This window comes from Siniperca chuatsi, linkage group LG5, assembly GCF_020085105.1.
Source record: "Siniperca chuatsi isolate FFG_IHB_CAS linkage group LG5, ASM2008510v1, whole genome shotgun sequence".
NCBI lineage: Eukaryota > Metazoa > Chordata > Actinopteri > Centrarchiformes > Sinipercidae > Siniperca > Siniperca chuatsi.
Window position 1 is genome coordinate 4242591 of NC_058046.1, and position 13362 is coordinate 4255952.

At 41.8% G+C, this 13362-nt stretch overlaps 1 protein-coding gene across 5 annotated transcripts in view; it reads right to left on the reverse strand.

Annotated features, from left to right (window-relative positions):
• wdfy3 (WD repeat and FYVE domain containing 3) overlaps positions 1-13362 on the reverse strand; it is a 105120-nt gene that overhangs the window by 4858 nt on the left and 86900 nt on the right. For all 5 annotated transcript variants that reach the window (XM_044195694.1, XM_044195693.1, XM_044195691.1 and 2 more), the window contains 23 exons: positions 12403-12571; positions 12033-12196; positions 10755-10903; positions 9627-9747; positions 9344-9429; positions 8876-8956; positions 8416-8470; positions 8178-8297; positions 7931-8048; positions 7468-7574; positions 6955-7108; positions 6742-6833; positions 6441-6653; positions 5490-5631; positions 4867-5021; positions 3759-3917; positions 3196-3375; positions 2831-3013; positions 2370-2463; positions 1978-2121; positions 1240-1473; positions 936-1047; positions 388-585 (listed from right to left, as the gene is read on the reverse strand). In XM_044195694.1, the coding sequence (XP_044051629.1) occupies positions 388-585; positions 936-1047; positions 1240-1473; positions 1978-2121; positions 2370-2463; positions 2831-3013; positions 3196-3375; positions 3759-3917; positions 4867-5021; positions 5490-5631; positions 6441-6653; positions 6742-6833; positions 6955-7108; positions 7468-7574; positions 7931-8048; positions 8178-8297; positions 8416-8470; positions 8876-8956; positions 9344-9429; positions 9627-9747; positions 10755-10903; positions 12033-12196; positions 12403-12571 (3230 nt within the window). The remainder of the gene's footprint in view (positions 1-387; positions 586-935; positions 1048-1239; positions 1474-1977; positions 2122-2369; positions 2464-2830; positions 3014-3195; positions 3376-3758; positions 3918-4866; positions 5022-5489; positions 5632-6440; positions 6654-6741; positions 6834-6954; positions 7109-7467; positions 7575-7930; positions 8049-8177; positions 8298-8415; positions 8471-8875; positions 8957-9343; positions 9430-9626; positions 9748-10754; positions 10904-12032; positions 12197-12402; positions 12572-13362) is intronic.

The following is a 13362-nucleotide window of genomic DNA, read 5'->3' on the forward strand; positions in this document are numbered from 1 at the left end:
TCAAACGTTATTAATTACGTGCAAAATGCACATTGCATCTATTATTACAGTTTTACAGAGGGCTGGTGTGCACCTTGTACACCAACATATTCATTCTACATATTACAAGAAGAAATGTTAGCTAACGATAAGGGTTTCCAACAATGTTTTCATGCAGAAATTCATTTTTGAAATTCGAGTTAGGTCTGAATATACTATATGCATTTATTTATGTCTACATTATCACAGTACTAGAGTATAATCCCTAAGACCTGCAAATACGCTCTGTTCTGCCACTTTCTGCTGTGATGACCCCAAATTATCAGAAAAATGCAGCAGCGCGTCCCTTCCTCAGGAAGTAAAAGAAGCCATGCTGCAAAGTGTGGACTGCTGGTGTAATTGACTTACTTTTGGCAGAAGAGCTGCCCACAGTTCCTGCAGTGGTGGCGTCGCTCGGTGAGGGAGAAGCGAACCGTGCAGCCGGAACAGCTGTCAACCACCTCGTCCTTCACCCAGTGGTCGGCCGCCGAACGGCCCGGCTGGTCGCTGACCGACCAGCTGAAGACTCGACCCCGACCGTCGCCCACCAGGATCTTACTGTGGTCCCTGAAGAGAGGACGTTAAAAGGGGAAAAAGTAGAGAAGTGGAGGGAGGGAGGGAGAAAAGAGTGGTTTGTAAGACAAAGGGAGGGAAAAGGGAGGAGAATAATTCAGCAAAGACATCTTTATTCAGTATTTGCTCTGACGGGATTTTAATTGTGGTTTGTGTTAATAGTATGTGTACAGTATGCTGACAGAGCTTGGAAATATGGCAACTGCAGTACGTCCCTCACATCTTCTGTTTATATAAAGGCAAACACTGTATGTAGAAAAAGCTCTTCAGATGCATCAAACAAATATTACAAAAATAAAAAATGTATCTTGGTCAGTTTTGTGCCAGACACTCAGCTCTCTTACTTGGAGATGGCAAGGGATGTGATCTCGGCTGGGTGAGCGTTGTCCTTGCGATCAAACGCCGTGTGCATGGTGAGTTTGCTCCGGAAGACCAGCTGGCGCTCCCATCTGTAGCCTGTGAACAAACAAAAATAAACATTTAAACAAGCAACATATTAACAATGCAACACACACACTGTCATCTGATCAGTGGAGCTTATGGTTTAGGATTGATTGATCTTTGATCAGAGAAGAACCCCTGATCCTTAATAGTGTTTTCTTAACTGGCTTAAGAGCTGAAAACCTTCGACAATTACTGGACACCCACCTGTCCTGAGCTGGTTATACGTCCGTGCGTCCATGGTGGAGGGCTGGAGAGGCTGTGGCACTGAGCTCTGGCCTGGATGAGCCGGATGAGGGTGAGGGACCTTAGTTTGGCCCTCAGAGTAGTTGACGAACACAAAGCCGTCCTTCTCATCGATGCTAAGGGTGTCTGACCAGCGGTGAGAGTCGTCAGAGCTGCTGTCCATCGACCATAAGGCTCCTGCTCGGGCTGAAGGACCTTAAAGGTATTTTAATGTCAGGAATGTGCATGTTAGCATGGATTGGGGTCCATGTCTTGTAAAGGAAAGTCTACATTCTCAGTAAACAAAATATGTGGGAAATACAAGACACTTGAACTGCAGAAAAAGACATAGGTGGAATGACGAAGCAAAAATGTGGTCAGAGAAACTAATTTATCTTAGATTTAAACACATGATGAGTTAAAAGTATTTGCATCAGTGTTTTAAAGTTGCTTCTGCATATTCCATTTTCATAATTTGAAAGTTAATTTCTAACAATATTAAAGGTCTATAACCATTTCTTTTCTATTTTTTTTTTTTTTAGAAAGTTTGACTTCCTTCCCTGACTGTAATACATACAATACACTGCTATCACCAGCTGTTCTTTTCTGTGCTGCTGGGATCTGTATTCCAGAGCAGCTTTTATGTAGCTAAAACAGCTAAACAGTGAGAACTCAACCATAAACTGTAAATGTTGATAAGAAGAGCTGTTTGTTGAGTACCTCTGGGTCTGTGGACAGCGCTGCCTGGTTGGCTGCCTCCACCTGTTGAGGGGTTGCACGGTGCTTTGGGCTCCTGGATCAGACTGGGCTCGTCTCCATCTGACTCGCTGCTGTCGTCATCGCCGTTGTGACTCTCGCCACCCTCTGTGAGACCAAGATAATATATTTTCATAGAGAACTTATTGTGCAAATCCTTTACAAATGAAATATAAGCAGGCAAAAAAAGGTGTACCAAAAAAGTACACGTGCAACTTCACTGCGCTGTGTAGTGTTGAACCCCGTCAGTTTATTATGTTTTGGGACATGTCACTATATCACTGGCACAAAAATCTCAGTTCAGCCGTCACTTGGCATAGCAGCTCTAATCCGTTATTTTCCCCTCAAGGACTCACCAATCTTCTCCTCACCAAGGCAGTCAGGCACATCTGGCTCTACCGGCTGTGGAGCAGGGGTTTCTGGGACTTGGAGGAACTCCATTCTCCAAAACTACAAGAAATATTTAAATAAAGGTTTATTTAAGCATTGTTTAGTTAAATTCACAGCAAAATATTTCAAGTTTAGCTCCTTAGACAGATTTTATCTTTAACTTGGCAGGAATAGGGATAACAACAAAAATTCTGCACTGCTATTCATAACTCTTAATTGTTGCCTATCTTACATTCTTGTTTTGAAGAAAACCTACACACATGCATTGGCAAAAAGTTGGACAAAAGCCCCGAGAAGTGAGTGCTTCTGTTTGCAACAGATACCACAAGCAGCATTTAAAAAAACCACTGATTCAAAACAGAATCCACAATAAGGTATCATCAGCATGATAGCTGAAATTCTGTAAGATTAAAGTGGGCATGGTTACCCTGACAACGCCGTCCGAGTGTCCGGTGACGATGACGTTCTGCGTGTCCCACTCGTTCATCTCCGACACGCAGCAGCACAGGATCTGCTGACTGCGCCCTGTGAAGGTGTTGGCGCTGGCGATGGGGCTGCCATTAATGCTCCACACGTGAATGTATGTGCCTGCACACGACACAATATCCCCCTACACAAACACACACATTATGTTTGTCCTTGCATCAGTTAAACAGCTTTTATGAATCATGATGTAAATTATCCTTTCTACAACTTCTGTTCCTCAGCTCATATTTATTGTCCTGGAGTAAAAGTACATATGACGTTATTTCCATCTAGAGTGACAGAGGAGGAATTTATGCTCCAGCCCACCGTCAGTTCATTGATGCACAGAGCAGAGACGGGCGCCCGGTGTCCCCTGAGCTGCGTGACGAAGGAAAGCTTGTTGAGATCCCAGATGATGCAGGTTCGATCCCGCGAGCCGCTGACAACAATGTGGTACGCTGACGACGCTGTCAGACACGTTACGGCGTCCGTGTGGCCCAGTAATGCCTACAATGAAACAACGTGGACAAAGAAATTAGACAGACTCAACAATCTTCAATACTTAGACACATTAGTTTGGAGGAGTTTCACCTCTCAAGGGCTCACTTTATGAGCCTTTGGGGGAATCTGAGAAACAGTGGCTCTTTAGGTTCTAGTGCCTTTAGTGGCACATGCAGCAGAATTTTAATCTTGGTGATTAGATGTTTCTTATCAAAATGCTGCAGGGGAGTCATAGTTGAATTCTCTCCACAAGTTTTTATATATGCAGTCTTGTACCTTGACTTTTTTTAGAATCAGGCATTTTGTTTTGAAGCCCTCGGTATTAGCGCTGCTCCAGGACTTTGTAATGGGTCTCTGGGGACAGTTTATGTGTGTGTTTGTGTTTTTACCTGTTTGAGCGTAAGTGACTTGGCTCTCTCCTTAGAGGTTCCTGTCTCCCACACACAGATGGCGGTGCTGGTGCTACCGGTGATAACCAGCTTCGGGTTTGGACATATGGCACAGAGGATCTGACCCCACTCTGACAGACACTCGTACACCACCAACGCCTGAAACGAGATTGAAGATTAAGAACAAAGATAGGTTCTTCTATTGGAGATTGGTTGAGGGGTGCAGAGGTGGTGAAATGTAGATGGAGGATTGGTCCATTCCTGCTGTTTCGTGTATTAACTTACTGTCTATATCTCAAAAACCAACACTTTCCCCCTGATCAACACCCATGCAACTGGCTACTTTACATTGCAAAGCTTTGGAAAGTCTTGAGAAGATTTATAAATGCAGTGAGAGTACAGCAATAAATTCACTATCATTCAGGATAACAACAGATAAAGAAACTAGAACCAACAACCCTTGAGCTGTTCTTATACTATAACTGCAAGCTTCTATACAAGAACCTGTTGTAGTGCACCTGTTGTACACTGTTCTCAGTCCCAAAGAGAAAAAAAAACAAGTGTTTGCTACTGGCAACAGGAATGGTGACACACAGGTGACAAATTTGATTCTACTCTGTACAATGCTCAAGCAACAGTTCTCCACAGACAACAGTACCACATCAGGTGCAGAAGAACTGCATTAGAGACTTCGGTAATGGCTGCAACTGTAAAAACTGAGGGGTCAGTAAGGGAATTGCATTTTTAATCAAGCACCAGCAGGGGGCATTGTCTTTAATAATTTTTCACATTCCGTTTCAAGGTGAAATCAGCAGGAATCCATGTTTCAATTAAGTGGTAGTGGTGAAACACCACAACTCCCTTAAAAATCTAAACACTAGACTGAACTGTTGATTAATTACAAGTCACTCTGGATAAGGAAAAAAAAACTAAGAGGACCCAAGTGACAGCATTGAAGACACATTACATTACACCTTCACATGCAATAGAATGAAGTTCAGTGACGCGCACAGGCCGCAGCCTGGAGATTAAAGGAGCGTGCTTGAGAAGAGGAGTTGCCAGTTCAAAACTCTGAGAAACTGTGGCTGTTATAATAACCGTCACTGACCTTATCGGATTCGTAGTTAGCCAGACGGCAGCTGAGGTCTGCGTAACCCCAGGCGAAGGTCTTGCTCCAGGTGGGGGGAACCAGAACTTTGTTTTGCTCCACAGCAAGTATGCCCTTGTCAGTGCACACGATCTGTCCCACAGGCTCTTTCAGCTCTAGATCAGAATCAGAATCAGAAATACTTTATTGATCCCCGAGGGGAAACTCCTTGTTACAGCTGCTCACAAGATGAGGATGATACAAAGAAATATGTGAGTGCTAAGTCTAAAGGGATACATGCACCTTAGGGAGTTGGTGCTGCATAGTGTAATGAACAGAGTGTGGCACTGTCAGGGTTAGGGTTTCAGTCCCACTGCGACAACCCTTTCAGAAAATTCAGGAATCCATTCATGGTACTGAGTGGACACCAAACCGCATGCAGAACTGAAGAGGGAGTCTTTGTGTGTGAGTGCTGACAGTTAAACCCACATGCATAAATACAGTATGTCACAAAAACAGACATCCTAGTTAAGTAAAAGAATAGATGGGGATTAACTGGTACTTATACTACATATACTAAACTGAAAAGACATAGAGTAAGCGTCTGTGTATTTGTGTATTTGTGTGTGTGTGGGTACATGTACCTTTGACAGGTGCTAGAGAAGGTCTGAGATTGTCCAGATGATGGAAGAAGATCTTGTCGCTGTTGGAGCTCGGAGGAATGCTCGCAATGTCACCGTTGGCTTTACTGCGTACCCGTTTAGGAGGATGGGGCTTCTTAAACAGCTGAAAAACAGACACATCAATAGTCAGTGATTAAAGAAAAGGAAATGAACATCTACCAACAGCCAAATGTTGCTAAATTCAGGTTGTGGTAGTTAAGTTTGTACACTAAGGGAAAAATTGAGAGCTCCCAAAACTTAATAGGGATTAAAAAGGCAACTTTTTGACCCAACCAGGTCTTTATTAGGCAAAATGGTATGAACAAGCATTCTGGCTGATGAATCTGTTAATGAAATTCTAAAGAACCCTGTTCTGTTCTGTATCTGGCCTAAATATGGGATGGGATATGCAAAAAAAAATAGAGCCACGTTAGCAGCCTGTGAGACTGTAGTGCTAATTACTCAACAAAAACTAATTGGTGGGTGGATGGAAAACGGAAAGACAACTACTAGTGAGTGAAAACATTTAAAGATTGGCCTGAGTGTGGCCTTAGCATGTTGAGAATGTTCTCATGCTAGCATCAGCATGTAAGCTGCTGCTAATGCAGCTAAAAACATAGCTGCCAGTGAAAAGGACAGTTGTTATTGGTTATCTGTGGTAGTAACATTAGCATTATGAGTGGTTGTACAACCGTACTACTCCTAGCAGTAGTTATATTGTAGTCCAAGTTGCAAAAGTAAAGCTATTATTAGTGGTAGTAGTAGCATTAATAAATTGCATTAATCTAGCCTAAAGTAGTTTTATGATATTAGCATTAGTGGCAGTAGTAGTAATAATAGTAGTAGTGGTAGTTAAATAGTAACAGTACTAGCACTACTACAGTAGCACAACTGTTAGAAGCAGTAGTACAGCACCTCTGGCCGGTATCTGACCTGTTTGGGGATTTGTCCGAAGTTGTTGATGAAGCCGATGGTGGCCGTCTCCTTGAGCGGGTCGTTAATGTTGTAGATGTCCACCTGACCTTCGTAGAACAGGTGGTGGAAGACGTTGACCGCCTCCACGGCCGGCGGGCCCTGCTGCTTGTAGCCGAAAATCAGGTCGATCCATTCGTGGAGGTGGGCCGATACGTAGTCGCACTCCAATGCCTGCAGGCGGGTGGGAAGACAAGACAGAGGTTAATGTGTACTCGCTGAAACTTGGACCTAAATTGACACAGGAGGGTTAATTTCCTACCTCTCTGTGGACTCTGATGAACTCCCGGGGGTCACCCTTGGCCCAAGGTGGCAGGATGACGTCACCCAGCTTGGTGCCATTCTGCTTGGCACCTGGTACATCAAACAACAGAAGGCAGACAGAACATTAATATTCATGCACTCAATTATCTTGGTCAGTTTGAATTTGACTTGCTTTCATCTGATGTTGTTGTCCACGCTTCCTGATACCGACCCAGGTCGAAGTTGTTGGAGTTGAGCAGGAACTCGGGCAGATAGAAGAACTCGGGGATGAGCTCCTTGACGTCAGCCATGTTGTGTTTGGAGGCAGAGAGCCAGGCTTCACGCACACTGTGGAACATCCTGTCAGCAAGGTCAAAATGACCTCCCTGGTAAACACACAAACACACAGGCAGATGGTTTGACATTAGGTCCAGACACTTGGAGCGTCAACATTTTGTCTTCTGGGCTTTTATATTAACTTACTAATGTAAAATAATATATTTTTTTGTAGGTGCTAAAAAGGATGATAATCTTATCCGTCAGGCCATAAAATCTGCCAAAAGCAACTTCCTTATTAAATAAACTATTTATTACACACATTAACTGTGCTTAATATCAGAATAACTTTTTAAATTTTCAGTATTTCTCTGTTTGAACTACACTTCTCTGGGATGTATCACATTTCAGTGGGAAAATGTAGATGATAAGCAGAACATTCAGTAGGGGAGGAAAGTTCAGATCAAACCTGAAGTCTGAGAAAAATCTGTGTGAAGGGCTCCATCCGGACCAGATAAGAAGCTACGATCATGGCTGATGAGTAGTGGGTGCCGTAGTGATATGCTGGAGTTTCACCTGGTAGGACAGAAAACAACACATTCACTTACACTGGCGAATGAAAACACAACTTAGACATGAAATAACATTAGTAGCTGGCTGTTGCGGGGTTGGAAGTTTTCTTATTGCCAATTTGTAAAACAACAAAAAATTGCACTCATTGTTTAATACAGGCCTCATATTAATTTTAACATTTTGGATAAAAATAACGGAATTAGTGTGAAAAGCATTAAGTGTGACTGGCTTGAAATAAGAGCTGGATTTTTTGTCCAGACACAGATAAGGTCTATTTAACTTGAATTAACAGTAAATAAAAGTTCTCCCTGACTCCATCCTGTTAAATGCAGTCTCTTGATTAAACTCTGAGATCTTACCGTTGGGGTCTTCCCAGTCCTTGTACCTCTTCTTGTACTGCGTCAGTCTGTCGTCAGTCTGGGCGCCCATCGGCTTGGCGAGGTTACGGAACGTCTTCGGGTTGTTCAGGTCCAGTTCCTGGTTAATATCCCCAACACATACATCACCACCGTTACCAAAACAGGATTAATGAGGGAACAGGCATCTACTTTTCTTGAGGTTAACACTGTTAATCGCCACCGATGTTGTCCCAAACCCCGCAATCACCTCTGAGTCGAAGTCGGCCAGGATCCAGGGGAAGACGGGATACTGCATCAGGTCGTTGTAGGATCGTCCCGCCAACGTGTTCAGATGCATCAGGTACTGGAAATTACTGATCTCTCCTCGCTGGAAAACAGATGGTAAACACATCAGTGAGGCTTATAGTAGCTTATAGTGTGACACTTCTTCACTTTGTGTTGTTAAACTGAACAGTAGGGTTAGACCAATGAGTCTAGGTTCTTACCTCCCATCTCTGAGTCACTGACTTTTCACCAACCAGCGTGCTAAGGAGCCCAGATCTGACAAACACCAGGACAGAGAGGATGTTCAGTTAAAACAGCTCAGTACTTTGCTGTTTTAGCATTTGGGCAGTGAAAAGCATCCTTTAGTCGTAAAGCAGTTGCTGCATGCGACAAACTGAATGTAGGATGCTGTGGTGCAATGGTTTTTTGCACCACAAAAGTCTTTTTATTTATTTTCTTAGTCATTAATATGACTACTACAGATCCATTATTTAGGAAAATGCATTTAACGCAAAGAATAAAAACAAGGTCATAAATATGAATATGTATCCGCACATTCCATAAATCATCTCACAACCTCCAAAAATGGTTAAACATTTCTCTGAAAGCCAGTGGAATTAAAAACTTTATGTAGGGGATAGAGAACACTGTTTGTGCTGAATGTAACAGAGGAGGTCTTACCCTTGTTCGACGCTGGTGTTGGGCCTCTGGCCTGAAACCGACTCTGAGCTGTCAGCCAGTGAAGGCACCACAGCCAAGAACCTGAAAGGAATAAATAATAACAATAATAATAATAATAACAAAAAGTTACAGTTCCATCTGACTTTCTTTCTTCTGACTTTCTAAAACTGACAATACTGGTATTAAAGTGATCTACTCAAAGCAGAAATATTATGGTGACAAGACGCTTTATGAGAGGCTTACAGTCTCCTATATCCAGCCTGAATGGTATGCAGTAAAATCTAATTAACCAAGTATTTAATTATACAAAACTGTTTCTTAAGTAAATAGTACTAAATCATTGCTTCTCATTTCTGAGGGTTGAAAGGTTTTTTTGAACTTATTCTTTCTGTCACTGAAATGTAAGAGCAGCAGCGGCAGTTCAGCAGCATGCAGTCCAAACTCTGTGTTTTTATTTGTGTTCAGTACCTTTGGTAAACTTTGTTGCGGACTCCTTTCTGGAAGGCTAACAAGTAGTTTCTCCCATCTGCTGAGAAGACTTCCACTGCCATGGGCTGAAAGGTGATCACATTTAATAATCGAAAAATACAAGGTGCTGAGTTAAACAATAGAAATGCATTAAAATCCAACCCCAAACATTTTAAGCTACTCAATATAAATATCTTCTAAATGTCCAAACTCAAAGATGTGTATTGTGTTGGTGATGCAGCATGTGTGTGTGTGTATGTATGTGTAATATGTGCATACTGACCTGCAGTAGGTAGCGTCTCTTGTGCACTTCCTTGATGTCTTCATAAGCGAAGATGCTGCAGGTTCTCTTCAGTTGGCTCTGTCCTTGTCTCGCTCCTCTCGGGATGATGGCCTCATGCAAACTGGACACAGACAAACAGACAGTGATGCATTTATCAAACTCAGTTCTACGCTGAATTTTACCCATAAAGCACTTGTATATACAAAGACTTAAGTTTAGATCACAAACATTCACAGCTCCTCCTACAGCAAAATTAAGCTATTTTCTTTCCTTATGCTAAAAATACCATGATATTCATGTCACAGAAAAATGACCAATGTGATGTCATCTTATGTCCAAGAGTAATGCAGTGAGTATATATAAAAAATATAAAAGCAAAACAACTGAAACAAAATGCAGGGGACACTAAGGTTAACTATTAACTTTCATTATAAATCTATGCAGCAAGTACTTCATTCATTTATTCAATTTAATATATAAAATTTCCTAAATTGTGCAGCATTCCTATCTAAAATAACCACAGATTTAAATGTGTTTAATTTGCTTTTGAAAAAATTACTTAATTTGTTTGGAAGTCATAAAATATTGAATTTACAATGAGAGACAGTAAGCAAATGGTCATTTTTGACAAACTGTAACCATAAGAAGTTTTGTATTTTTATTTGATAAATGACAATTCATTGATTATGAAAATTATCTCTTTTTTTTTTCTTAATTGACCAATAAACTAACTGCGTCCTCATCTCAGCCCTCGAAAACACCATGTTTTAACTTGATAGGATTGTGTGGACGCTGATGAGCGGGTAAAAACAGTAAAACACCCGAGGGGAACACAGTGAAATCAAAGAGGCATCTGTTGGTTATTTTCACGTTGTGTCTCAAAGGAAAAGACAGAGCGAGTTCCCTAAAAAGATAAATGTATCATATCTCTGCTGAGCTCCACAACGCATGCTCCATCAGCAGCATTACATCATCCTGGCAGCAGAAACTCCCACTGCAGCGTCCAGAGGAATGATGTCATCCTTTATTCAGGATTAATTATCCAGCCTTGGTGTAGTTTAAGTCAGGATTTTCCTAAAGGTGTCCAGACCTTGATGTAAAGTGACAGATACAGAAGCCTGGACCTACTTGGGGGGCAGCGTGTCGATGTCCCTGATCTCCCTGGACACGGTCATGGTGTAGCCGTCGATGACGTAGAAGTGCTCTTTCCCAAACAGCAGCAGACCCTCGCTGGTGTCCAGACCCTGCACCCTGGCACAGCGGTACATGTGCTGAATCTGGAACAGTGAATGTAAAAAAAACGAGAGCGTTAATTACCTAAAGTTTAGAGAAAACTGTTTTCTAATGAAAAGTCATACTTGAATTCCTCCGGGCAAAAATCTGTGAAGAACGAATAAATGAGTGCGGAGAGGTGCTTTGCCCTTACTCAGTAACTGCTGGTGAAATGGCCTTGAGCAAAGCATTTACTCCCTAGGTGCTGCAGTTGAGCTGCTCAGTGGTCATCAGAAAGACTACAGAAGTACTTGATTAAAAGGCTGGTGTGCCCCGTTACTTTTTATGAATAAGACAATGTAGGAAATAATCATCACCCAGAAATTTAAGTGAAAGGGCCTATTAGTAAATATAAGGCAGGTCTCAAAAGCAACATGCATCCCTCGGTCACGTTGTCTCAAAATTAGTTGTGTAATTCATGACATATCGTGTGACTACTGCTACTTTCCTTTTTCTTTTTTTTAAACCCTTGATCCATTTAATTTTTCTTACAGTATTATTTTGAGGATTGCACTGTCTTTAGGGCTAACAGAGACAACTTAAAGGGATCTTTTGCATAAACTCATAAGAATAATGTTGCGGTTCGTCAATTTAGTCATACTTTCATGTTGTTTAAAATTGCCTTTGTGAGCTCATGCCGTTCTCTCAATAAATGATTTAAGACTGCAAAACAAAAAGAAAGAGCTGCCCTAGCTGCAGGAGAGTTTGGAATAATTTGAACAGAGTAATCTCAATATTAAAAATAATATATTTCAAACAATTCTGCAAAAAACGGGCCAAAAACTTTGTTTAAGAAAGGTAGCGCTCTGCCATAAAAATGAAAAAGAATTATGATACAAGATTAGTACTTGTACTATGCAAAGACAATAAATAATTAATAATAATCCACTGAAATACTAAGAAAATATAAAAGAATAGCAAGAAAGAAAATAAGGTTATAAGACTGTTATCAGTTCTGCACAGAAACTAAATAAACGTTCTCCCCCATACAGTGTAAAATAATTACCTAAAGAAAGTATTGTTTATAACACTGGAAACTGGAAACTACCGCTACCAATTCTGAAATTACAGTAGAAAACATTGTGTTTGTTACTTTAAATTGTCCGGCCTTATGTTTGTGTGTCCCTTTCTGACCTTCTCTCCCTCCTCCAGGAGGCGCAGCAGAGACGTGTTGTCGGTCCTCTGCTCCTCCTCAGGGCCTCCTGACTCCAACAGCTGCTCCTGAAGCTGCTCCTGACTGTCCTCATCTGCCCCGTCCGCTGTGGACCGAGACCTCTTCAGAGGAGCCTTCACCAGGCCTGGAGAGCGGAGTACAGCAACGTGTTAGAGACGGCTATCAGGTGAAGTAACACTCCAAGGTAGTGTGTTACTTCCCACATGTAGTTTGGAGCAAAAAAGAAAACCAAGTTGTGCTTTCCTTACAACCTTTTGAAGTTACAAGAAAGTCTCTGGTAACTCGTCATTTAGCAGACACCACGTGTCTTCCCTGGTAATGTCTCTGTACCTTTGACTCTTGCGATGGTGTCCTCTCCGTGCTCGGGCTCATGCTGCGTGGTCTCTCCCTCGGTGTTGTGCTCCACAGAGTGCTGGTACATGCCAGGGTTTCCAGACAGCAAACGCACATAGTACTCCTTACTGTCGTAGCTGATGGCTCGCCGGTAACGGAGAGGCTTCTGGAGGAGGCGAAAAAAGAGAAGTAGGTGAGCTTCGTTGTAGCGTAAATACCAGTTTGCATTGTGTGTTTGTGGAACAACTGACTCCATCCCTAAGAGGAAAACGTTTTTGGCATAGGTTTAAAATTATAATCATATTCAAGAATGGTTTGCTTGTGTATTATTGTTAATTACCAAATAAATGCTACCACTGCACAGAAGCCTAGGTAGACATTTTCTAGAAGCAGTGCATTGACATCAGATCCAGGTCCTTCAAAGTTACTTTATAATATCTACTTGTAACTGTGGAACATTATATTGACTTGAAAGCAGAAGGATCTGGGATGAACCACTGAAAAAATACCAACAACGTGCAATCACTTCCATGCGAAAGACATTACTGAGGTCCAAACCTACAGACAACCTGAGGTTCTGAGATTATCTGTAATTATCACCAGCCTCATCTGGAACACCAATAACCTGGTGCATATGTAGAAATTGATTTTCAATTACACTCTATGCATTTTATTTACTAGTGTATTATGGGAGATTTAACACTGAATGGAAAACAACTTCAAAATCAAAGCAAAATACAAGTACTGCGTCAGCTGAACATATACGTGCTCACATGCAAATGTACATGTATACACAACCAAACACATGAAAAACAGCACAGAGAAATTTCCCGTTCCTTGAATTTGGCAACGCATCAACTTTACAAAACACACCTTTCGACCTGCCAGCACACATAACACAAAGTGAAGGTCGTCAACGCCACAGCAAAAGTATAAGTCCAGGTTTTGACTGCACGG